Source organism: Lepisma saccharinum, chromosome 6 (assembly GCF_977018435.1).
Source record: "Lepisma saccharinum chromosome 6, izLepSacc3.1, whole genome shotgun sequence".
Classification (NCBI taxonomy): domain Eukaryota; kingdom Metazoa; phylum Arthropoda; class Insecta; order Zygentoma; family Lepismatidae; genus Lepisma; species Lepisma saccharinum.
In genome coordinates this window covers 51930439-51955726 of record NC_139234.1, presented here as the reverse complement: position 1 = coordinate 51955726, position 25288 = coordinate 51930439, and the positions used below count along the sequence as shown (strand labels likewise).

The 25288-nt window shown below is 39.1% G+C and overlaps 1 protein-coding gene across 2 annotated transcripts in view; it reads right to left on the bottom strand.

Moving 5' to 3' along the window:
* ss (aryl hydrocarbon receptor spineless) overlaps nucleotides 1-17819 on the bottom strand; it is a 256618-nt gene extending 238799 nt beyond the window's left edge. For both annotated transcript variants that reach the window (XM_083123883.1, XM_083123884.1), the window contains exon 1: nucleotides 17639-17819. In XM_083123883.1, coding sequence (XP_082980009.1) covers nucleotides 17639-17694 — 56 coding nt within the window. In that variant the 5' untranslated portion in view covers nucleotides 17695-17819. The remainder of the gene's footprint in view (nucleotides 1-17638) is intronic.
* Between the last annotated feature and the right edge of the window lie 7469 nt (nucleotides 17820-25288).

The window sequence follows — 25288 nt, the reverse complement described above, 5'->3', positions numbered from 1 at the left end:
CGGATAACATACTAAAAGCGATAGTATGAAATGCAGATAGCTTCATGCCAGCAGAGAAACCACGCATTACGTTGCATATACTCTTTTATGTCTTGGCATGAGATAGAAGTTTCATATATTTTACCTTGAAATATCCATCCTCCATAATCCAGCTATAGCCTTTATTGATCACACAGTGTGTCAGCACTAAAAGTTTCGTTGTTTTAATACAGAAAACATAAATGTCAGTGACAACCATAAAACTGCGCGGAATGTCACGATGTGAAAGTTGGGCGGTGTTTTAAGGCGACACCCTGTATATACACACGCATGGATATGGAATTCCTGTGCCTCGTAAGCAAGGATTTTGGGTTTGAGACTAAAGAGCTCCTTAACTTCGTTTCAGTATATAGCATTTTCAAAAGGAACTTGTGGCCACAATCTGCTGCTCTTCGTCTCAAGGAAAAGTGGATTGCATACGATCGACACGGGCTGCTGTTCTTTGCGCTTGTTAGTGAGCCTATCTCACATAACCGTAGAAGAAGCCACGAGCGTAAACTCTAAATATATAACTGTCTCCTTCAGCTTAATAATATCTCACATTGCACGGTGGTTAGACCATGTGATCTTCATGCTTCGGATACCAGTGTCAGATGTCAAAGGCTTTTGAACGCCTTAACCTCCGCTTAGAAATCCACACCGTTCTCAAGAACGAGTCTGTTGTTATAGGTGCTCCAGCACTTTGGCCTCCGTGGCGGAGTGGTTATCACAGAGCACTACGACGCCAGTGGTCGCTGGTTCAAATCCCGGCCTGTGCATGGTTGTTCTTTGTCATTGTCCCTTCATCAGTTACATCATCACTCATCCTCATCTTTGCGTTTAGCCAAAAGTGGCAGAAATGCGAAGTAAAATAAACCAAATGAATCCAGTACTTTGGCGTCAATATCATAGTCTTCTCTCCAATACTGTATAAAATTTGGTTCACAAAAAATGATTTCTGTATCTTGTTGAACGATGAGCAACTGTTTCGTAATGGTGATTTACTTAATACTATATAGGTTTATATTATTGTTGATTTGGTTCATTTTGCTTCTCTTTTCATCCACTTTTGCCTAATCGCGAGAATGCGTGATGATATGATGAAATTGACGAAGATACATAAACAATACATTTGCAGCGTACTTATGCTATGATAACTAAACCTGACAGAACTAACCTAACAATGAAAGCATTCCATGATGACGTCAGAAGGAGAGGTTGCTAGAGGCTTGTGCAATAAGCGAGACCCCGAAAAGATTCAGGTATAACAAGGAAATATAAAAAATAGAGGAAGTTAAAAGAATAAATGAGAACGGTACAGTGACAGAGAAAGAAAGAATGGGACAGATATGGACGCGCGCGCACACACACATGCAAAAACGCAGAGAGAGGGATAGACTAATTTTGAGAGACAGAAATAAAATACAGAGCTAAATGAAAGGATGAAAAAAGCGAGAGATATAGGCAAGGAAAAATATAAAGTGAAGTATAGAAATAGAGAAAATATACGGAGATAACAGAGAATTAGGGAAACCTGAAAGGTAGAACAAGAGAAAGAGAGAGAGAGTCAAGAAGAGAATGTCATGGACAGGGAACAAGAGAAGAAGGAAGAGCCTAATGTACCAAGAGAAATGTGCTTTCTGTTCGAAATAAGTACGTGTCAATCACTGCTTGCTCGGAATTAGTTTCGAAGCAAGGACATATTTAAGGGGATCCAGGAGGTCCGGACCCCCCCCCCCCCGAAAGATTTAACAAGTATGAAAATTAAATAATGAAAAATATATCCGTTTAGCCGATGTTGTGTAATTTCCTCTGAACTTATTGGAAGACAATAATTATATTTGGATCATAGGGCTTTGAGGGACACAAAGGACGTATTTAGCCCCCCCCCCCCACACACACACCCGAAAGACCTATTAAGTACGAAAATTAAATAATGAAAATATACTCGTTTAGCATTTGTTGTATAATTTCCTCTGAACTTACAAGGATTATATTGGGATTTTACGGCTTTGAGGGACAGGAAGGACGTATTTAGGAGGGGTCTAGGGGTCTGGACCCCCCGAAAGACTTACCAAGTACTAAAATTAAGTAATGAAAATATTAGCATTTGTTGCATAATAGATGGTTATTAATTTCCTCTGAACTACATGTGGCATTATTTTTTTTATTTGTTAATTATTCATGTATTTGACATTAATTTCATTGCCAGGGCACTTGTTTTTATGTAAATTATTCCGATCTTAACTAAAGGTAAGCTACGTAATGAATATGCGCTGTTATATCTCTATTTTTATAGTTAGTCTTTTTACCTAATTGTGTAATAATAATATAATATTAATTTATGTATTGTGATTAGTATTAATTTGATTTAATATAATTGTTTTAAACATTATTATTATTATTATTCCTGGGACCTCTGGTTAGGATCCCTCCGAAATATAAGTTATTTCTAGATACGTGCTTGTTTCGGAGTATAACTATTGTTAAAACTCGAAGTAAGTTTCTAATGTAAAGTAATTGATTTACTTTTTGTACATAAGTAACTGTAAGCTAATCTTCCCGAGAATAGTGGCAGACCTTCTCTCGTTCTCTCTCTCTCTCTCTCTGTGTGTGTTCGAGAGAAAACGTAACAGCTTGATTGCAATTGAAAACTGATTTTTATGCCATCGGGGCGAGGATGGCCTTTTAAAATGTCGTTTTCGAAGTGTTAAAAGCGCTCCATCCTGGGAATTCCATCGTTTCACACTCCTCGCTAGAAGTTAGCACACATTCCCACGTGAAGGAGCCGAAGATTTACGACTCGTCTGTGGGAATTGTCTCACTTGGCAGAAGAATCGGAAATCGTCCGCTTCCAACAATGTTGCCTGTTCGATGATCATGGCTCAGAGTCAATCTTCCGAAGACTTACTGAACATCTGCGGCTGTAAGAATTCTCATCCTTCCACCTCCAGGATTCGATCGTAGAACCTTCCACTTCCGAAGACTTACTGAACATCTGCGGCTGTAAGAATTCTCATCCTTCCACCTCCAGGATTCGATCGTAGAACCTTCCACTTTCTGAGAAGTTGTCAACCAAAACCGCCTGGACTTCAGACTTGTATCAAAAATGTCTTTGTTTTCTGGAACCGCGTTCTGGTATTATGGTCGAATCAAGACCTCCCCCCATTTTCATTTGATTTATGTTAATTAGCGTCGCTTTTCTGCCACTTTTGGCTAATCGCGACAATGAGGTTGAGTGATGATATGAATTTCATGAAGAAGGACAAATAACATCTATGGCCAGACCGGGAATCGAACACGGGACCCCTGGCGTCGTAGCCCCCCCCCCCCCCCCGGCCCCAGTCTTCCAAAAGTATCAACTAGTCGATTTAACACAGGGTACAAAGTACTTCCTTCTAAAAGTAAGTGATCAACAACTAAAAATAAATAGTCGATAGAAACAAAACTAAATAGTGATCGCCTCTCTTGCCGTACATAATTAAGCGATCACACAGAGACATCTAATGATTAGCTAAACCTGGTTAATAAACAAAAATAAATAGTGATGTTTAAGATGACGATCTTTCCTTCTGGTGTCAAAAATTTAGCGATCACTCCCCGCAAACAAAACTACAAGTTACCAATTACTAGGATCGAGTACCCTGTAAGAGAATACGACACCTGCTCCTTTGACCTCTAAATTCAAGTGATCACCCCTCATAGAGGACGTCCAAAACTAACCATAAACATTTACTCCTCCTAGCAGGTGGCACCCCGACGAGAGAATGTTGTGGACCCGACACTGGCTAGCCCACCTCTTTGGCGGACTGGTTATCGCAGCGGAGGAGTCCCGGATTCGAATCCCAGCCTGGGTATGGATATCCTTTGTGAGTTTCCCTTCATCAAATCGTTACTCATCCTAATCTTCGCGGTAGCTAAAAGTGGCAGAAAATCGAAGTAAAATAAACCAAATCAACCAACCGACAATAGCTAATATTATATTTTCTTGAAGAAGAAATCTCACTTGAGTAATTTTACTGCTGTCTTGAATATAAACTCTATATATCGGTAATACTTTCGTCTTGTTATAAGCCCGTTCTTCACAACATGTCGTGTTCGAGGCGATTCCTTTGACACGAGCTCAAAGGCGACTGTAATGAATTAATGAATGAGTGTAATGAATTAATGCATCAGCTTGTGAGTGGTGGAAGTAACTCACAACGTAGCGGAATCACTTATGAACACGGACACAGATATAATAAATGGAAATATGGCTAAATAGCGTTTACAGATTCTTCAAGGTGACGATAAATGTAAGATCTAGCTTCCTGAAAATGTATTTTCGTTGGTATCTGTGATAATTGATTATCGACTAGTTACTATATTTCTATAACCATTCGTTTTCATTGATGTGGTTATTTAATCTTCTCGTCGATGGCATGGTGTAACGCTGTCGTCTTGTATAGTCGTACCAAGAAGAGAAACACTGTATCCAACTAGCAAACTAAAATGGACAGTCATTTGTTCACTCCTCTCGCAGTTAGCACAGACAGCCCCCCTCCCCTCCTTTGCATCATACATTTTGGCAACGCAGGGGCAGGATTACATCCACCATGTAGCGTTGTCAAGTCAAAGCGGGTTGGAAAACGTGAACATGCATTGTCGTGAACTTCCCAATCAAACTTGCTGAGATCACGACGCGTCAACAGCGCATTTATCCCACCCGCCTAATTTCGAGCCCTCGACTGGAGAGTTTAGGTTCTAAATCAAAGGTACGTGAAAATTAGCCTAAACCTTCGGTATGAAAAGTAAATCACACATCCGTACACAATATATCTCATTGAACACGAAATTGCCTTTGAAATACGAACTTCATTCGTACCTATTCACACATATTGGACAGCGTAATCCAGAGTTGGATACGCTGCTCACATTATACATATTTATGTTCCATGCATGCATGCATGCGTTTCTTTAATATTTTGGCAGTGTGCGACGGTTTTTTTCCTTGATGATAACATGCAACAGACAAGCTTTGTAACTGTTTCTGACCATAAGTAGTGCGACGACTCGCATTGCAGACAGAATAAAAATTAACGCACATGATGCGTTATTTCATTCCGCTGTTCCATTATTCAATTATGTATTTGTATAATTTATTAATGCCTATCTTTAAGTTCCTTCAGGAAGATAAAGTTTCGGTAGACCTTGCGTTTTAACTTGTCTAGCAGGATTACACCAAAACTTGTGAATGGAATTATGATTAAATATGGCACGATTGTCAGTTATTAGTAAAAAATAACAGGCTCGAATATTTGATTCCCAAAATCAACTGCTTTGGCATTGTCACAATGTAATAAACAGATTATAACTCCTTTTCTGATTGAAGTATGACACGTATATTTGTGAAACATACACTGTGTATGTACTAAGACAAAGCAGGCAGACTGTTCTAAGCTTTCAAACTATCAGTTTTTTCAGGTAAACAACGTTGAAATAAATAGGGATCATTTTCTTATGTAGCTATAGTACGGTAGTAATGATAGCGGAAGAATACAGACAGTGTTTTATTTAGAATTTGTGAAAGGACTTAAATACTAAATATTAGTCGTTACTTTTGACTATTCGATTTAATCGAAAGTAAATATTTTTAATTTCATTTTGACGAAATAGATTTAACAATGTGCATTGGAAAATATGACCAAATTTTGACGTTGATTCGGCAACCATGTGTTCAGGTTTTTCTGTGGTTTTCCACAGTACTTCACAAGAATGCTGCTATAGTACAATCAAGTTTGAAAATATATGAACCCAACGTCTACCACCATATTCTCACATTTTGTACCGTGCAGTGTGGGGTGAAAAAATTGTAGCAAAACCGGCAAAAAAACTATCGATACCCCGTATAATAGGTACAAAACCAGTTCGTGAATGCATGAAGTGTAAAAGAAAAGCTACTTGTATTGTTTCACGTCGCGTCTCTTTAGGTTAATCGCGGCGGTGAGAATGAATGTAAATTAAATTACTGATGCGACACTTACCAGGACACACTCACGTCCAGGCCGGACTCGAATCCTAAACTTGCGCTGGTGATCACTCAACGCGTTCCAAGTGAAATTTATTTATAAATATTAATAAAAAAAATAACTGCGTTATTCTCAGAGGGTAGGGAATTTTCATCCCCCGGTTTTCAACGAATTTAGAAACTGTAGAGCTTGTGAAGTAAAATCAACGGGGGAGGGAGGATGGATCCCCCCTGTTTCCCACTTCAATTCCAACACTGTACACGTAACATTAACATACTCACAGGCCTGAATAAAGGTTATTGGTAACTTAACTATCGTTATGCCACCTAGACGTGATGGTTGCAACTTTTGATTGGTGGAAAGTACCCAATCAACATATTATCTTGCAGTGTTTATGTTACTTAACAATTGGCAGTTGCAAACGAGCGGTAATTGTTGCGGAACAAGACTTGGGTTCCTACAACATAATAACAAAAAAAAAAAAAAAACATAAAGATTAAATGTTCTTTTATGTCGTTTTTCTTTGTTGTTTTGCGTCGCAACTTCAATTTCAGCATGTCATCACTCATTCTCGTCGTCGCGAATAGCCAAAACTGACAGAAAAGCGGCGCTAAATAGCATAAATGGGAAATATTAATAGTAAACTAAAATGCATTCAGTAGGGGTTCACATAAAGCAACGTATATCTATTCTCCATCCATTGTAAGAACAAAGTTAATGTAAACAAAACCACGTGACTTCTGAAAAATAGTTCCTTTCCTGTTTGTTAGTTCTGGTGTAATTTTGCCCATGAATATAGCCTATTGGTCGTGTCTGTACAGCTCATAATATAAGGTCTCACAACTTCAATATAGCAACTATGTTGAGTGGTGTGGCTTCATCATATGTACTATATTCTTACGCGCAAGCTTCTGCACAGCTGCCAATGGAAGAACTACTATGATATGTAAATAGCCACGTGTGTTTACATTGACTTCGCTCTCCCAGCAGACAGATAATAAAAGTGTATTGCTACGTGCATCAACTTTTACTCTTTGCGCTATCTAAATCTAGTCCATTTTACAAGTATATATTCATATATACATTCATAATCCAAAGTAAACTTGTAAGCACCTCATTACAAGAACTACGTACTAACTTAAAATATCCAAACAGTTTCTAGACATGAATCATAGATGGCACTGATGTTCCAGACAGTCCTTTTCTTGAAGGAGAACAAAAAACGAACGCTTCTTGCTATCTGCCCAGTTAGATTAGTAACAGTTACCCAGCCATTAAAAGTCGATAACAGCGTGTGTTTGTGCATACAAGTGCTCACGGCCGAATGTGTCCTTGCCGTAAAAATTCCCAAATGACTAGTTTTGAAACTTAACGACGTCTGCGTATCATGGCGTAATGCTAACTTCCGTAACAGATTAAAAGTCTCCTGGTTTCATATGTGTGTCTCTGAGTGCGTGTGTGTGAGCCGGGGAATTTGTTTCCCTGTAAAGAACGGACAAAGAAAGTTTCCTAAGATTTAGCCTGTGATGAAGGCGTGTTACTTCCTTTGAACAAAGACCCCTGTTACAAAGTGGCTTAGTCTCAACATTTTTCAGAGGGTATTAGCTAAGTTTCGTGTGATCCTAAGCGGAGACCATGTTTCCATAAACATTGGATTATGTTTCCATCAAATACGTATATGCCTCAAGTCGATTAACTTATACAAAACGTATAAAGTTATTTATGGTATACTCAGGTAAAGGTAAATTTCCCCGTGCCTATAGCACCATGCCATTAAGGCACATTTAGGAGATGTGGGAGAAGGGCCACACACATTCTCGATCTCGGATATTTTGGAGGTGATGTGATCAGCACCACTTCCGGACGCTTTTACCCCTCAGGGTAAGTGAGGTTTGTGATTCAATTCCTCATTTTCATCGTAGAAAATCGATCCTTAATAACGAAAATACAAATACGAAAAAGAACATGCTCCGTGACGAAAATCGGTAAGGGATTAAAAAAATAAAGGACTATCCAGACTAAATCTGGTAGCCTTACAACATCCGCAATGCTTGATTTGCAGACTTGAAAAACGATAACGTTAGCAAGCTTTTTCCGCGGGGAGGAGCGAGAGAAGTTAAGAAAGACAAAGAAAACATCAAAAGCAGCGGACAAGAGAGGGAGAAAAGTAGAAAGAGGTGTAGCTGAAAGAAGAAAGAAAAGTGAAGAGGGACAAAGAAAAATAGAGGAAAAAAGGAAATAGGAAAGGGAACAAAAAGAGAAAAGAATAAATGTAAAAGAGAAGAAAGCGTGATGAGAAAGTGAGCCGTAATGAGAAAAAGAAGGGGAACAGCGGAATGAGATAAGAAAGGAAAGATAAAGAGAGGGAAGCAGAGAAATGTGAAATGAAGAGAAGGTGGGAAGAGATGATTATAACGAGAAAGAAAAAGAAAGAGAAATCACAACAAATATAAAATTCTTGAGATTTATTATCTGTGTCTGTATATTTCTACAATAATTGTTGTTGTTTAGACAATTTCGAAACTTATGGTTAGTCTGTTGAACTACAATGGAATGCAGTAATATTCATTGTGTAAGACAGTAATAGATTTTAACTTTATTGATATATGTGTTGATTGGAATCGTTTAACTCATTATTTGATAGATTTTATTAATTTATTCTTCTGATTCTATTAGAGTTTCTAATATTTATCAGGGTGCATTTACAATGATACATGTCATCGTACCACCTACTCGATTGTACACACTTTAGACTGTAGTTTGTCTTCAAATTATATCTTCATTACGCCGTCCGAAGTCGTGGAGAGTAATCGGCTGGACCATCGTTCTACATACATAAAATCACATCTTTATCATAACGTTACGTTATATTAAAGTTAGGTCACAAGAGAGAAATCATTTCTTGTAACGAACTTCCATCTTCACGTACCATATCGACGGCAAACCAGCCTATGATCAACCCAGCCGAAAGAATGAGTTACTATCCTAAATTCGAGCGTACCTATTGACAGAAATTGAATTCCTAATCTCACCAAGCCATCTTAACAATGCCAAAGGGAGAGAGGAGGAGGGGGATGTAAAACAATCGCTTGTTAGAGTAGAACAAAGCGGCTGTAGAGCTTATTCTATACGTGGCGTCAGTGCTACAAGTGTAATACGAACCTAAGTACTTTTCTATGTAATTACTGCTAATTCAAGATTCTACGTTTTCTTAATTTAGTCGGCGGTTAGTTTGGAAGGGGTAGTGGTGGGGAGGGGGGGTTGTACGTGACCAACATTTATAACGCTTACCGACATCGTGACCGGAATGAGGAGGCTTCTATTAAGAAAAGGGGAAGGGGGTGTATGAAGAGTTGCATCTTGTGCATATACCTGTTGGTTAGAACATCACATATAGGGAGTACGTGGGTGTACCTGTAATAGCCATGTACCGCTTGGATCGTTATTTCGGTCGTTCTTATGCTGGTAAGAGGACCGACAATTTAATCCCTCATTAAAAACTAATAAAGCTTTCTCGAAAGGGGGTGGGGAGGGGGAGTAGGGCGGGAGCAGAGCGGGCACGGAAATTTTGTCCGTGAGGTTTGGGAATTAATGTCGCCTTTGGAACAAAAACTTGTTTTTCTTGTTTGTTGTTCGCGTTACCGGTAAGTTAGTTAAGTCGAGGGATAGCTAAGAAAAGAAAGTGGCTTTTGCATCTTTCCGGAATTCGTCAAACCGGAGAGTCGAACCCGGTACCCCTTGTTTGCGAAAACGGAACAAATGTATTCTCATCGAAAACAATTTATTGTAGTCAGAAGAAGATTACGGTTCATGTGATTGCTTTGATTCAATGATTTTTGTTATTGAGCGTCGCTTTTCTGCGACTTTTCGACTAATCGCGACGATGAGGATGAGTGAACACCCGTTCCCAGGCCGGGATTCGAACCCCGAGGCTCCTGGCGTCGTAGCGCGCTATGCCTCCACGGAGATCAGCAACCTTTCTTCTAGAAATATTAAAACACACTCTAAATTCCTATGATTTTTATTTATTTTTATCAGACAAGATAGATAAGGGGTTAAATGAAAAGACAATACAGGATGCACGGTTATTTTTCAGTACCTCTTTTTACCAGTATAATATCCTAACAATGACAATTATCTCCTGTATTTCAGATATGATATTGTAGAAGTAATCGTACTCCAAAGGCCTTCTTTTCTTTGGAAGTCTAAAAGAAACAATTGGCAAAGCTTAATTCTGCTCTTTGGTCTAAAATTCCTGTTTTTCACTTTGCTAATTCGATAGAAAAGTTCTCCAAATAATTCTGGAGCCGGCCCAGACTTTCGATCTTGCCATCGAATATCGCGGATTTAAATCCCAGCTTGTGCGTTTGTGTGCAATATGACTGTTGCTTCATCAATTTACATTAAAAATAACCTTTTTTAGAATAAATGCTTAAATATAGATTCCTTAACGTTACATTGATACATCTTTTGCCAATAGATGTCTGCAATAGCATGTGAGATCAGCGTATTGTTATACATGTTACGAAATCTCTACATTGAATAAATTTAGATAAGTCTGCTTTGTTTTCCTTCTATAAGTGTTTTGTTCATTGAAGTTGGTAGGTCACTTTCATAAGTGCATTTGCAAGTATGAAATCATACGTCGACACGGAATCTAGATTTTGAAGATGTAGCGTGAATGTATGATTTGTTACCAATTTCAAATTATGTTATATTATTTAGATTTATTCTCAGTTTATATTTCTGTACATTCCATAAGCTCAGGTTATGTTTAGGCTAATCTAAAGTTTGAACAAACTAATTAACACATGAATATTTGATACGCGATTAGAAAATAAAAGTAATTTTCACAACTGTCACGATTACTCAAGTGAAACAATTAATTATAAACTTATATATTGATTCCATTTATATAGTATTTCCAAAAACATACCATCTGCAAAATAAATATAGAAATAATATTTAAAAGCATAGATTCTGAACAAGTTAGTGAAAATTGCTCATACAATATGGTACATCGTCAGTTAGCACCATCTTTAAGACACGTTTAAAGTTAAAAGTTTAAAGTTTAAAGTTAAGTATTTAAATACTAGATCATAATGCCGTAAGAGTTCACGTCAGTAAATATCTTCGTACATTAAAATATGCTATTATCATTATGATATTATCGCCGCCTAATATCTAACAAAGTTAATAACATAGACCCAAGTGCTCTATTGTGTGTCTTTCTTTTAAAATTGGGAGAGTGTAATATTTTTTAGGTGGGCGCAATATTAATTCCCTTACACATTTTACGTATTAACTTACCTAACGCTTAGCATTATGTGTTAAAAAAATTTATAATACATTTTGGTGATATTTTTAATAATAGTTATTATTGAAATTGTGCGCTTAAGGATTTTATGTACGCTCATCTTATGCGTACATCATCATAATTTTGAAAATTCGAAAATAAAGAGACAATATCTTTATTAACTTTACCACCGTTTGGATTTTGCTATTCACAATTTAACGGAGATATGTGTAGCATAATTTCCGTGGGAATCTTTACACCAATAAGAAATTATTTTAAGTCTCTTAGGTTTAAAGGAATTTAATTCTATTCTGTAAAATACGTGGTTTCAGTTAATTTGTTTAGCAGGAATCGAACAGCTATTGTTTCAAAGATAAAGCTGTGTCCTTGTGTTTTCTTGCATGGATGTACACATGTAAAAATAATATCTCTTCTAGCCACTAGCGTAAGCAGGATATTTTTTCGGAAAGAGCTGGCGGGGTTCGTTTTATGCGGGGTTTGGAATTTTAACACTTGTGTGTTTCCCGAGTTCTGTACTGCTTTCATTTGACAATTTTCATTTTCTCAAAATACCAGAGGGAACTGTAGCCCCAACAGCTCCCTCCTGCGTACGCCAATGATTCTAGCCAAATGTGAATGTTTACCAGTAAAAGTAAATATCCAATGAGAGTTTTAATAGAATAAGTAATGGCCAGATGGCACTGGGTAACAAATAGTAGGCGCTTAGTTATAGTCACCCTACAATTATCCTCGCAAAACGGGTAAAGTCGTATTAAAGGACGTTAAATTTGTAATAATTGGGCGTAACTTCCAATATCAGTGTGCTGTATCAACACTGCAATATGTCTTTGAGTTCATAACTTCGTGGAGAAAGTTAGTGATTTTTAGTATTTATTTGTTATGCGAACTATGAGAAATATAATAGAAAATGGTGATCATAGCGTCTTTCTCGCCATCCGCTTTTATCTAGATTTCTAGATCGGGTTCGGCTACTCTATGTGGCAAGTAGCTCTCCAATTGTTCTCATGTAATGTATAGGCCTCAAGGGAGGATCGAATGCAGGACCAATCATAGTAAAAGAAGGGAAACTAGCTAAAATCCGTACCGCAATCAACCCTTTGAAGGCCATGTTCTGCCAGTTTTCCGCTCAATGCTAGGTCAGTACTAGAATGTAATCTAAGACAGTTGGTTCAACTGAAAGATGCTACACGGTCTCGTGCTAAAGTGAAGTTATAATTGTATTTTAAATTATGTATGTCGCTTTTTTACTTCCCTGAACCCCTCCATAACCAAATGGTTAGCATTATCGCCTTTGGTGCAAGCGGTCCTGGATGGGAGCTACAACATTTCAGCGTTAACTCAGCGTCGTGAACATAACACGGGAGCTACTTGAAAGTCTGCGATGGGACTCGCTTTGGTTCACAAAGCGTTGTTGCGCCACGGAGTTAGTTTAGTTCGGATCTACCTCTTTAGATTAATCGCAACGATGGGAATAAATGCAGAAATAATGAAACAGATGATGGGAGAAAAGGATATGCAGACATTATTCAGGATTCCAAACTGGGCGGTTGTAAGTAGTGGCTTATTCGGAAGGTACCAAATGCCAATCTCTCTTCCAAGTGTCACACCCTGCAGACTAACGAAGCTCCGGCGCCTGGATCTGCCAGGATAATCCTCTGTGGGAATTCTGTCGTGTCGTCCATGTGTTTGTGACTGTCCCTTCATTCATCTCATCGTATCACTAGTCATCTCCATCATCGCGATTAGCCAAAAGTGGCAGAAAAGCAAAGTAAAATAAATCAAACAAATCAATTAATTGAAGCTAGAGTTTCTGGCATCGTTGTGCAATGCAAGAGAACTGCCCAAAGAACCTAGCGAGCTCTTATCAAAACGTAAGTAAATGTCTAAATTGCTTTGATAGACGCAAATTCCGAAGTGACCGGTGCTACAATCCAGAAAGTCCTCATTGGATTCAACTTCCCGTATAAACTGAGACAGATTTTCTCGTTCTAATTTTTTTGTGTTAAACCACCGACCACGCTCTCTTCATCAGCTCCCATCCTTGTCGCCAGAGGGCCCCAACGCATTACCTCCACCGCCGGCCGGTCTTGCCACGGGTTTCCCCGTCTCGGGATCGGAAGTTGAGGAATCGCCCAGGCCAGAGCGGGAGACATTGATGAGCGGCGACTATGCTGTAGGTTCGGTGCGTTTCTCCACACAAGAAGATTAAAAAAAGGAGCTTTGGATGTCATTACAGCCACTTATAAAGCGGCTACTATGTTGGTACATGTCAGTCTCTTAAGCGCGAGACCATATAATTGGAATATGGCATGCACAATTACGGGGAAGACACTGGAAGATGTCCAACGCTACGGCTATTACTTTCCAAAGGGTCTTGTACCGTTTAACGCTCTTCAGAACAAGAAAGAATACTCTGTCACATATTACGAAGAGTTTAGCCACATCTTGACTCATTTCGGGCTCTTTCGTAACATTCTTCCTTTCGATTCGAAGATATTCTAGTTCTGAATTATATCTGTGTACAGAATTCTACAGCATTCTGAATTGTTAAATATTATACAATAGTTTTTTGACGTTGTCAAAGGATTATGTTCGAATACATGTAACGGTGTGGTCTTCTTCAGTAGTCATGGCATCTACGAGCCGACCTCCGAGAGGAAGTGGTTATAACAGCGCACTACGACGTCAGGGGTTTCAATTCCGGCCTGGGCATGTGTGTTCTTTGTGGGTGTCTCTTCCTCAGTTTCATCATATCATCACTCATCCTCATCGTCGCGGTTAGCCAAAAGTGGCAGAAAAGCGAAGTAAAATAAACTAAATCAATCAATGAATATAATGTTTCAAGAAATTCAACTGAATTGTTAAAATACTTATTTGCATCATCCAAGATTTACGAGTATCATAGGCTATATTATAACCGTGCTGTCTCAAGTGTCCACCGTAAACTTTTCAACGGAGATGACCCGGTCGTAACTATTTTTCACTGTAAATATCCAACCTACAAGGAACACAATTCTCACGAATGCACTAGGGGACTTTTTATTTAAATAGCCATTGACAGTATTGGTTAAAAAAAAAAACTGAAGTCTTTAGAGAAGAGACCACATTTGTCACTAACGACATTTACAGAAGACAACCACTTTCAAACAACTTCCATGTTAGATCTGTTAAGAATACCTCCGAGAAATCCAGGATAATCTTAGATCCATAGCATACTCGATATACAAAGTAGACTCACTCAGAATATCTCTATTGAATTGTAAACTTTTTTTTTTCAGAGTTCAGAATATTTGCTTGGCTTTTCAAAGTTGAAGACATTCCTATCTGGCCAACTCTTGCAATCCATACTTCGACGTTACTTAGTTTTTACTATGAGTACCACTACTGTACCTCCCTTGTAAATTTTCCATTTACTATCTTGGCCGTGTCACCAGACTTGTCATAAGATCCATTCGAAAAGTATCCGACAATACTCATATGTCAAGAGAATCTATTATATAGGCCTACTGTTGTATTCTTACTTAAACAAGGATTTCAAATATTAATTACAATTGCTAGAATTATATATATATTATTTAAAGCGGAAACATTAATATGCATTACAGCGTATTTTCGCAGAACTAGCGAGGAATAGGATAGAAATATATCTACAAAATTAAGTACTATTCATGTAATAAAATAATTGGCAATCAAGCATTTCCGACAACGTTACCATATAATGAATCATCATGTTATTGCATCTCAATTTATTTTTATCGTAAGTTTTGCCTTACTACAGAAAGTGAACATAATTACAATGATGTCGAAGAAAAAAGACTCAATCAAAGATGAGAGGTTATAGCTCGCATCCGATTCAACTACCTAAGTCATCCACTTCATTTCAACGCTCCACATATAGAGAAACTCATGACTCTCAGTTGCCAGCTTGTTATAAAAATATAAAAGTTTGCTGTTAAAAGTCAGTGAATAAAACGATCTCCAAATCAAGTAAACTAATTATTTGACATGTAGTCCGCGAGAGGTAACCAAGAATTAGAATGCAAAGGATGAAATGTGAGAATAACAAAACAATGGATAAAGTAAGACAAAGTCATTTACGAAAACACAATACAATTCTTCAAATCCTGCCATCTTAGCTAAAGGAATCACTAGCGAACAAAGTCAACCAAACGAATAAATAAAATGGACAAAGTCAGCTAAAGGAATCACAAAATACAATAAATAAAGTGGACAAAGTCAGCTAAGAATTACAAGAGTGCGGCGGAAAAAAGTACGTGAGAGTTCCAAGATAATTTAGAGAACCAATCGAAATGTATTTCTCACAAGCTAAATTATGCAAAGTAATAATCCGAACGTACAATTTTTAGTAATAATAAGGCTTGTAACACGGATCCTAATGATGATTCCGTGTTTTTCTGTGTAAAAATTGTCCTCCGTGCTATAATTTCCTCGTATAGCGATGAGTTAATAGTTTGCTAAGAGCGTTTACGGGTTCAATACTCGGTGTGGTTCGGATCCCAGCTTAAACTGGAAGTCCAGTCCTGATTAGCCTATTCGTAGACGCTAACAAATAAATTATTGCTAGCTGCATTGGTAGTATATGTACAACCAGCAGTTCAGCATCAGAACATCCAGTTCATTACTTGACTATTAAATCTCCAGTTCTTAAAATTTTTCTAAAATAATTTATGAAATGATGGGAAGCTATACGCAGGACGGGCAATAATCAATTGACTTGAAAGTGGATGGACTTACTCTGGAGAACCAGATAATTTATATTGGGCTTCTCAATTTCCAGAACTGGTTTCCAAAAAATAAACAATGTCCATGTTGGTATTAATACCATGGACATTAGAAGATATGCCGGTTTAAGCAATTATGTGTGCGCGGTATGGCTGAAGGTACATGAATCTAATATAATATATGCCAATGTTAAGTAGAGTGACACCAGTCTTCAGAAATGAAGCGCTGAGACATGAAACCTGTGAATATTGAGGAATTATTTTGTTATCTTTCGAATGCAATATTTCAAATATCGGTCAAAATTCATAAGTTCACTTCTGTTATACTTGTGCACCAATAGATAGAGGAATATATATTTTAGTCTAGTTTACGCTTTTCTGCATCCCTAAGTTAATAGTAACAATGAGGATGAATGAAGATTCGACGTTAAGTTCTCTGGATCAGCAGAGCGTTATAATCACTCTGCCATTGAGGGTGGGCGATCCGGTACTCGAGTGTGATGCTTTTCCAAAGGAATCATAGTCTCACCATTAAAAGACTGACTAGTAGCTACTGATGAGGTGCCCACTGTATTTAAAAAAATGCCAAAGTTTGTTTTAACTCCATGTTGATCGGGACTGGGCCTACAGTTTAAAAAGGATTAAAATCACTGTGCACGGTTCCTCTACCCGGGATCGAACCAGGACTACTTCATTACATTGCGACAGAGTTACCGCTACGCCATCGGTGGTAACATCGACAATGAAGCAAGCCACCGTCACCTGAACTGAAGTCCATCCGAACCATGTTTGGTTCCAATGAGATTCGAACCCTTGGACTGCTGTGCTATTGGGGATGCCAGTAACCATAAGATCTAGGTTCCGAAGACGCACCATTCGCTAAGCGGAATTAAAGTCACTGCTGGAAGACAATGCTAAATCCGAATTTCGTAGATGCAGCGGCCACTACACGGAATTTTTTCAGAAATTTTGAAAAGATACACACTGCTGCATGGATTCCATGACTCGCATAAGAATTTTCACAAGCGGGGGTCTGACGAACAACACTATCTTCGTACTAACATTCACTACTGAGGCAATGCATTGGCGGTCGACGATGCGACATGCAAAGCTGAGAACACGCAACGATCACAGAATAGCCTTGGCTATTGTCCACGGGGTATATACAACCGTATCACCAAAGGCAGAAGCATCAACAACTAACTGACTATCTTGCAGGAAGGAAGATGATGTCGCCCAACGGTGCGTGTGTCACGGGGGGGTTGTTCGTGTTTTGGGGTTGAACTCGAGTCATGATCACCCGACAGACCCACCCGCTGGCTTTCGGAAGCGTTACGTGCCAGACCTCTATAGCCGCCTTTGCATGTCATCTTGAGGGGCTTGCCCCCGCACGCTAAGGCCTCAACCGCACGATCGGATTGCACGGCCCACTGGCTTCCAATGACCGGCAGAAACACACGCGCGTACACATATCTGCCTCCCACACACGCATTCTCGCGGGTTTCTTTTGCGTTGACAACCCCTTTGACGACCGAAAGAGCATATGAGCTTACCTTTTTCCGTTCCGTCTCCGCCGCTTGGTCGCATAAACCGTTCCCAGTTGGTTCATGCTTGTCGTGGTTGTCTCACCTCCATACACAAGAGAGGAGGAAGGGTTCGAAATGCATTGGCTCGTGGGATCCGTGGTTATTCTGGTGTCTTGAGAGCACGTGTCGCCGCTTAGGTCATGCTGACCGTCGGACGGGGTAGCTTCCACTTGCGTCTGCTGAGGCCAGAACCCACTAGCACCAACACCACCACTACTACTACTACCAAATCCACCGACACCACCGTCGAACTGCACCACAACACTGTTCACTGGCAATAACGGTTTTCCGAGGACTGTCCAGTGCTCCAAGGCTGTTTTTTCACTGGGACATTCCGTGGTCAAAAATCGGTCTCCACATTCCGAAGAGTATACACGAGTGAGAGAGGGATCCGTTGAAATTTCGATCTTCCTAGCGGTCGGTCGCCAACATAGGACAGCCCCGCGCTCTATTCGGTACCTTAGTTCTCAACGCCGCTTGATTGATGGCTGGGTAACAACTGTTCCACTGTTGGGTTAGCTCCGCCCACCCAGTTCGCGACGGGCCAATAGCGACGCCCGCCGGTCGACGTCATTAGAATAACAATGGCAACCCTGTCTCGTCGAAGCAAGGTACGGATTCGGCAGAATGGCGTCGTCGAAATAAGATATTTGCCGTCGTTTTTGTGGAGGATGCTTCCAGAATCCACTGCTTCCCTTCTGGAAGCTTATGGAACGCCCGACCACTCGCGGTGTGCTGGAAGAACTTCAGCCGGACAGGTAGTAGAGCGCCCAGGTAGGCAACCACCTAGCGAGAGCTTGTGGAATGAGCGAAAAGTCGTCTGCAAGCGAGACCCAGACTTTACCGCACCCTAGCGAGTGTTTCGTGCACTGAAACCAGGCGGCAGGGAAAATCGACCACCAGTCTTTTGTCGACCGGACACGGGTACGCACAGTGTCTGTTGAGCAGGGAAAGTGGAAAAGGGTAGGCGCATATACCTAGCAGTGGCGTGCTCGGAGTCAGCCCTCATTTTGCCATTTTTTCCTGCCGTTAACTTTTTCTTTAGGAATACTGGGCCAAAGGGGGGGTTATGATTCCCACCAACCCCACTTGGAAACGCCACTGTCCTATTTGAGTGGTCGATTCACAATCTCCCCATGGAAGTTTCTAGGCTCGAATCCTGATCTGTCCATTGGTGTTTCTTTCCGAGCGTCTCTCCATCAACCATCTATTCACCATTCATCATCGTCGTAGCGATCAGCCAAGAGTGGCAGAAAAGCGACGTAAAATAATAATAATAAGAACACTAAATGAGAACCTACATGCACATTCGCGTTCCACTAATTCGAAGCTGTTGCCTTGTAATTAAGGGGTTCCAAGTTCGATTCCTAGCGAAGGCACAGTGCGTGGGCGCAACCAAAAAGTTTCAAAGCGAGGCTCAGCTGCTGAAAGAAGCAGTTTTAATGCCTCTATGGTGGGGAAATGAAACTAAGTAATTATATTGACAAATTTTATTTTTAAAAATTAAGTCAAAAGGAAGGGGGAGCCTAACCCCTACAACTCTTCTGTGCACAGTGGTTCGGATTCAATTGTACTAAACTGCAAGCCCATTCCCGATTAAATGGACTTAATTTTATTTATCTCTGATAGATGTCAAACTTTCATGATTGTTTAATTATGTTATTTTACGTCGCTTTTCTTCCACTTTTGTCTAATCGCGACGAATCAAACTTTCGGTAATCGACATGGGGTGCAAATATATTTATTATTATTATTATTAGGGTTACGATCTTTATGACATAAAAATCACCAAAAAATCTTTTGAGCTAAAGTTTTTAAAAATATGCCCTTACAACTTAACTGCTTCAAACATTAATATGTAACATTGCTGAGATATTTTCACATACTATTTCTTGTTCACTTTATGAGTCCTGAGTTGAAATGTACAATGAATACTTTCTGTAAATGTTCAAATAAAAATGATTGCCTATTGTCAGCCAGCAAAGCCTTGCACTGAGAAAAGCTTATTTCTACTTCGGCTGACACAAGAGGAACATATTTAATATGTTTAATGGGACGTATAATTGTAAAAAAAAGATGAACAACTTGAGTACACATGAGAGTTAGAACGAATCCACTTCGAAAATGGCTGTGTATTCCTTGAAAAAGTGAAACTATGCTGAATATGATCGAAAATCTATAAAAATATGCTCTATTACATAGAAATGGCAAATATGTCTAAATATGCTCTTAAAAAGCCCCTTAATTTATTAGTTACTTCATAACATGAATTTCTATATATTTAGGGAACACATCCCTCATACGAAAAAAATATGCTGTCATGAAAATCTTAGCCCTACTATTATTGTGCACATTATTCATTAATTAAGAACTGACGTAAAGACAAATCGTAAAAAAAGAGGAAGAAGATGGTTATCTTGCGTCCCCTTTTTCCAGATCCAGATTTTTTCTTCTTTCTTCTTTCCTTTCTCCCTCCATCTCTTTCTCTCTCTTTCGGTTCGGTGTACCCTTTCTCTTTTTCTCATCTCCCTCCCTCTTTACAGTTTCTGTTGCTGTTAATCCTTTTCTCTGACACTAAACATATTGTTTCTTTGTCTCTCGCTTCCTCTATCCGACTGTTTGTATTTGTCTCTCTCTTTCTTTTTTTCATGTGTCTTCTGGCTGACTCTTACTCTTTTCTTTTTCTATGCGTCTCATTTTCAGTTTTTCTCTTCTTTCCCTTTCATTCTCTCTCCATGTTTACCTTTCTAATTCATCTCTTTCTGTTTATTACTCTGTTTCTCTATTTCTCCTTCGTCTCTTTTTATCCAGTTTTCATACTTTTCTTTCTGTTCTTTTTCCGTCTTCATCTCCCTCTCTCTCTCTCTACTTTTCTTGGAGGGAATTCACTAATTCAGCTTCTTACTTTTCATGATGCCGAAAATAGGGCCTCCCCGATGGTGCCGTGGTCGTGCATTCGCCTTGTAATCAAGGGGTTCCGGGTTCGATACCCGGTGGAGGCACAAGAGGTTCGGATCCCACTTTAAACTGTAGGTCCAGTCCCGGTTAGCCTTACTGTGCATAAAGTAGACTTACAAATAAAAAACAAATGATGCCGAAAATGTACATGAGCAGAACCTCGTTTAAAGCAAGTCCTTCACTAATTAACAAGCAATTAAGCGAGTAAATTGTTTCGAATGAGATATCCCATGCAGTGTATTCATGGTATATGATTATAAAACTCCACTTTATTTTATCTCTACGTGAATCTCGATGATTAGGATTAATGAACATCAAATTAAAAACATAAAAGAACAAACACTATGATGATGCCCATTCACTGATCGGGATTCGAACCTAGAATATTTGGAGATGAGAAAGAGTGCTCGGCAACAATGAATTGGATTGAAAGATTTTAGTACACTTTACGTACAGTAGGCTAATCGGGAGAGAACCTGCAGTTTGAAGTGGAATCCAAACCACAATGTGCCTCTAACAGGTATCGAACCCGGACCCCTTTAATTACAAGGGACGATGATACCGCCATGCCATGGAGGAGGGGGGGGTTAGATTGAGAGATGGTATGTTAACGCGTCACTAGTATGTGAAAGTGAATGCCTAAGAATATTAGGATAAGCAGGGTGCGAAATCATTTAAAACTGGTGGGGGGAGAAAGATCTTAATCTACAAACCCCCTCCACCACAAACATACATATAAATTAGACGATATATATATATATTTATAATGTTATTAAAAGTAACAATTAATTACTAAATTTTAAATATATTATTATTATTAATTACACATAAAGAAAATAATTTGTTACTTTTACATATATCAGATACAAACTAATTCCCTTACTAACTGGTTAAAGATGTTAATAAATTATGAAATACTAGTTGAAGTGGTTTTATTATGTTAAGTTCTTATTTAGCTTTTGCTTTATGCTAATATAAATCAATTAGATTTCATTGCTTGCATTCTTGATTTACTTTTATTGTGAGTATTGATGTAGATTTGTCTTGAGAGAGAAATGGCATTGAACACTCACAACTACACTAATTCGTGTGTGTTTTCGATATTATTCTTAGTAAAGTATACTTCAAATTAAAAGTAATTGCTTATCTTTGTTTGTTGGAACAAAAACTCTCCCCCCGAAAATTTTTGGTGGGGGGATTTTTGAGGCCAATATTTTTGGTGGGGGGTACCCCCAGGATTTCGCACCCTGAGGATAAGGTAGATATCTATCCATTACTAGTAAATGAGTGGCATGAGTGAGATGTGGGGCAATGCCAAATATATTGCTGCAATCAAATGGGTGCATATAAATTATTTGAATGCATTATGAAACGTTGCATTATTAAACGTTAATATTTAGATAGACTGTCTGCTAGAATAATATACTGGACAATTATTGGAATATTGGATCGAATGGTTCTTAGAATTCATAGTTCAGAGTTGACATCACTGATTTGTAAAATCAGGTTAACAATGATGTGTAAGATAATATGACGAAAGAAAGAGACAAGTATACGAAAGGACACGTTTGTGGCCTTCTTTAAAGATACCTTCTCAATATTAGTCTGAAGTGGCAAAGGGTAGAAACTCAGACGGGCTAGTCCTCTACTCAACACTTTCGTGTAGGAGCAGGCAACAGCTAGCGGGCTGTTACTTTTAACTCCACAATCAGCGATTTAACAAATGTGACATCACCTTGATTACACTAAACGCTTGTGTTACGTCGTTCCTTTTGAAGTATGAATTCTCGTCATCGCCGTTACACTTGTAAAACAATACTAATATATTGCTTATCATTAATTTCTCCTTAAACGTTAACGCTTTTGCTTTCAGACAAAAAATGTCTATCTGGGGGTGATGATGACAAAAGTAAAAGCCCGTAAGGTTCCATAGTATACTCTTAAGTGCGGACAAACTTTATAATAACAGTTGAATGTTTGCGAATAACTGTATAAAAATAGGTATGAGACGGAAAGAAGCAGGGATTTTAACGAAACAGGATATGAGAACTGACAGTCTCGTTGTGTCTCGTCTCTTTATGTGAACTGCTACTAAATTCTCACACAGCTAGTTTCGGTCTGGTCTCAATTTTAAGAGATCTCTCTCGATATCGTCCCAATCACTTGAAGTGGTAAATGTTTCCTTGGGGGGGGGGGGTCAAGCTTTGAAGTTAGCAATAGTTTAACATGATGAGAAGGCTGGTTTCGACAAGTCGAATGGTCTGATATCGTTCCTGTCTAAATTTTTAGAGGTAGGCCTATCTACAGATAGCCCTATTGTTTTGAATTTCGAAATCAGGCTAATCTCTTGTCGATAATATTGATTGATTGATTTAGTTCATTTTACTTCCGTTTCATGACACTTTTGGCTTATCGCGAAACTCAAGATGAGTGATGATATGATGAAATTGATAAAGGGACATTCAATGCCCAGGCTGGGATTCGAACCCGGGACCCATGGCATCGTAGCGTGCTGTGCTAACCACTCTGCCGCGGAGATCGTCGTTTCGATACCATTCGTACAAAACGAAATACTCTACTTATAACATAGGTAAACAAAAACTAAAAATTGATGTTGAATAAAATGAAGCTCTTCCTTTTAAAGGAATTCTAAAAAAAAAAAAAAAAAAAAATGGCCCCATTTCCAAGAAACAGCTAAATGTCAACATAATGGTAACAACCACGTCAAGAAGAGAAACGAGGGAAATTTTACGCACATACGTGTGTTGTATACACATTTTATTCGTGCATCTGTTACCGTGTGTTACGTACGTATATTGTCCACTTGCAGCTGCCCAGGGTGTGAATTTATGGAGCAGCCTCCATTCTTGAAAGTACAGACGCATATATTTAAAATGCCGTGTTTTGGGGAACAAAATTGCTCTGATCGCAGAGCTATTGGCGCTATTGGCAAGGGGGAAAAAGTCGTCAGCTGGAAAATGTTGGGAATCCTGTTAGCCCGGATCTGAAATTAGCGGAACGCCAGGTGGGGTTGTCAGGTTGAGGGACACCGGCTCCCCCCTCTGCGTCATATGAAAGTAGTTCCCTCTCACTCTCTTGATCTCTTTTTCTATGTTTCTTTGTCTGAATCTCTCCTCTTTCTTTTTTCCCCTGTCTGTCTTTCCCTTTCTCTGTATGTTTGTGTTTCTCTCGATCTCTTTCTCTCTATATTTCACTGTCTCTGTCTGAGTGTCTCTCTCTTCCTCCCTCCACTGTCTCTCTTTCCCTGTACTGTTTTTCGATCTCTCTCTCTCTCTCTCTCTCTGTGTGTGTGTATTTCTCTGTCCCTGTCTGAGTGTCTCTCTTCCTCCCCCTCTGTCTTTTTATTTCTCTGTAAGTGTATTTTGATCTCTTTCTCTCTGTATTTCTCTGTTTCTGAGTGTTTCTCATTTCTTTCTCCCCCTGTCTGTCTTTCTCTTTCTCTGTAAGTTTCTCTGTCTCTGTCTGCTTCTCCCTCTCTCTCTTATATTTCCCCCTTTTCTGTCTCTCTCTATCTCTCTCTCTCTATCTGTATGTTTCTCTGTCTCTGTCTGACTGTCTCTCTCTCTCCCTCTCTTACATTTTCGATCTTTCTATCAGCTGCTGTACTTTGTGATGCAGTAGGAATGGTCAATCATGTCAAAGAACCAAAATTACTCTTTAATAAATATACTATGCCAACTTATGCACCCAAAAGTGATCAATATCGATTTGACGCATTTCGATATCTGTGTGCACAAGACGTATCCGGATTCCTCCTGTTATCTTACTTCCAGTGTTTTTTTTTCTGGGAAAAAAGGATCTGGTAGTCTTCAACTTGCTATGTTCTGTTCTTCTGTTCTTGATCATTTCCAATTCTGTGTTTTCCCTCCCATTTCTGCTTTTCTCTTCCTTCTTTGTCTCTCCGCTTGTTTTTCTTTTAACCTTCTTTTTTCTTTCTCTCTCACTTTTATGTTTTCTTTTCCTGTCTCTCTCTCTCTCTCGCTTTTCTGTTTCATTCGCTCCCCCTCTCTTTCTCTTTCTCTGTGTTTATCTTGCTCATTTCTTTGTCTCTCACATATGTTTCCCCTTCTCTTTCCTTCTCTTTCTGTCGCTTCAATAATTCTCTTCTCTCATTCTCTACCGCTCTCATTAATTCTTCTCATGGTGTCAATACATCTAACTTATGGAAAGAGCTTTTTTGATTTTGACAGCCCCTTGGAAAATTCTTTCCGGGAGACCATGTAGGAAGTACCGAAAATGTTGTGGTATGTTCGTAAATGATTGTGCATTCATGTAGTCACACACACACACATGCACATACACACACAACACACACATATTTGTTTTGTTAAAATAAAGCGTTATTAGTTTCATCCTCACCTATAAAAAGCTGCCGCTACGGCGTACCGTTGCTTACCTCCAGAAAAGGAGCACTGCTTACAATACAACGTTATCCATCATGGCTTGCCGACCAAGACAGAACGAACATTGGAGCCTACCAAGAAGTTGATGACCAGTTTCAGAGCGTTCGAGGTACTTCATTGCAAAACCACTGTGACCTGTGGTTGCCTCAACGCCGCGGCGGTAACTGAATGATATGGTTTGTTCATGATTATACGAATTACAGTCTCCGCACCTTTAGACAGTTCATAAATTTTT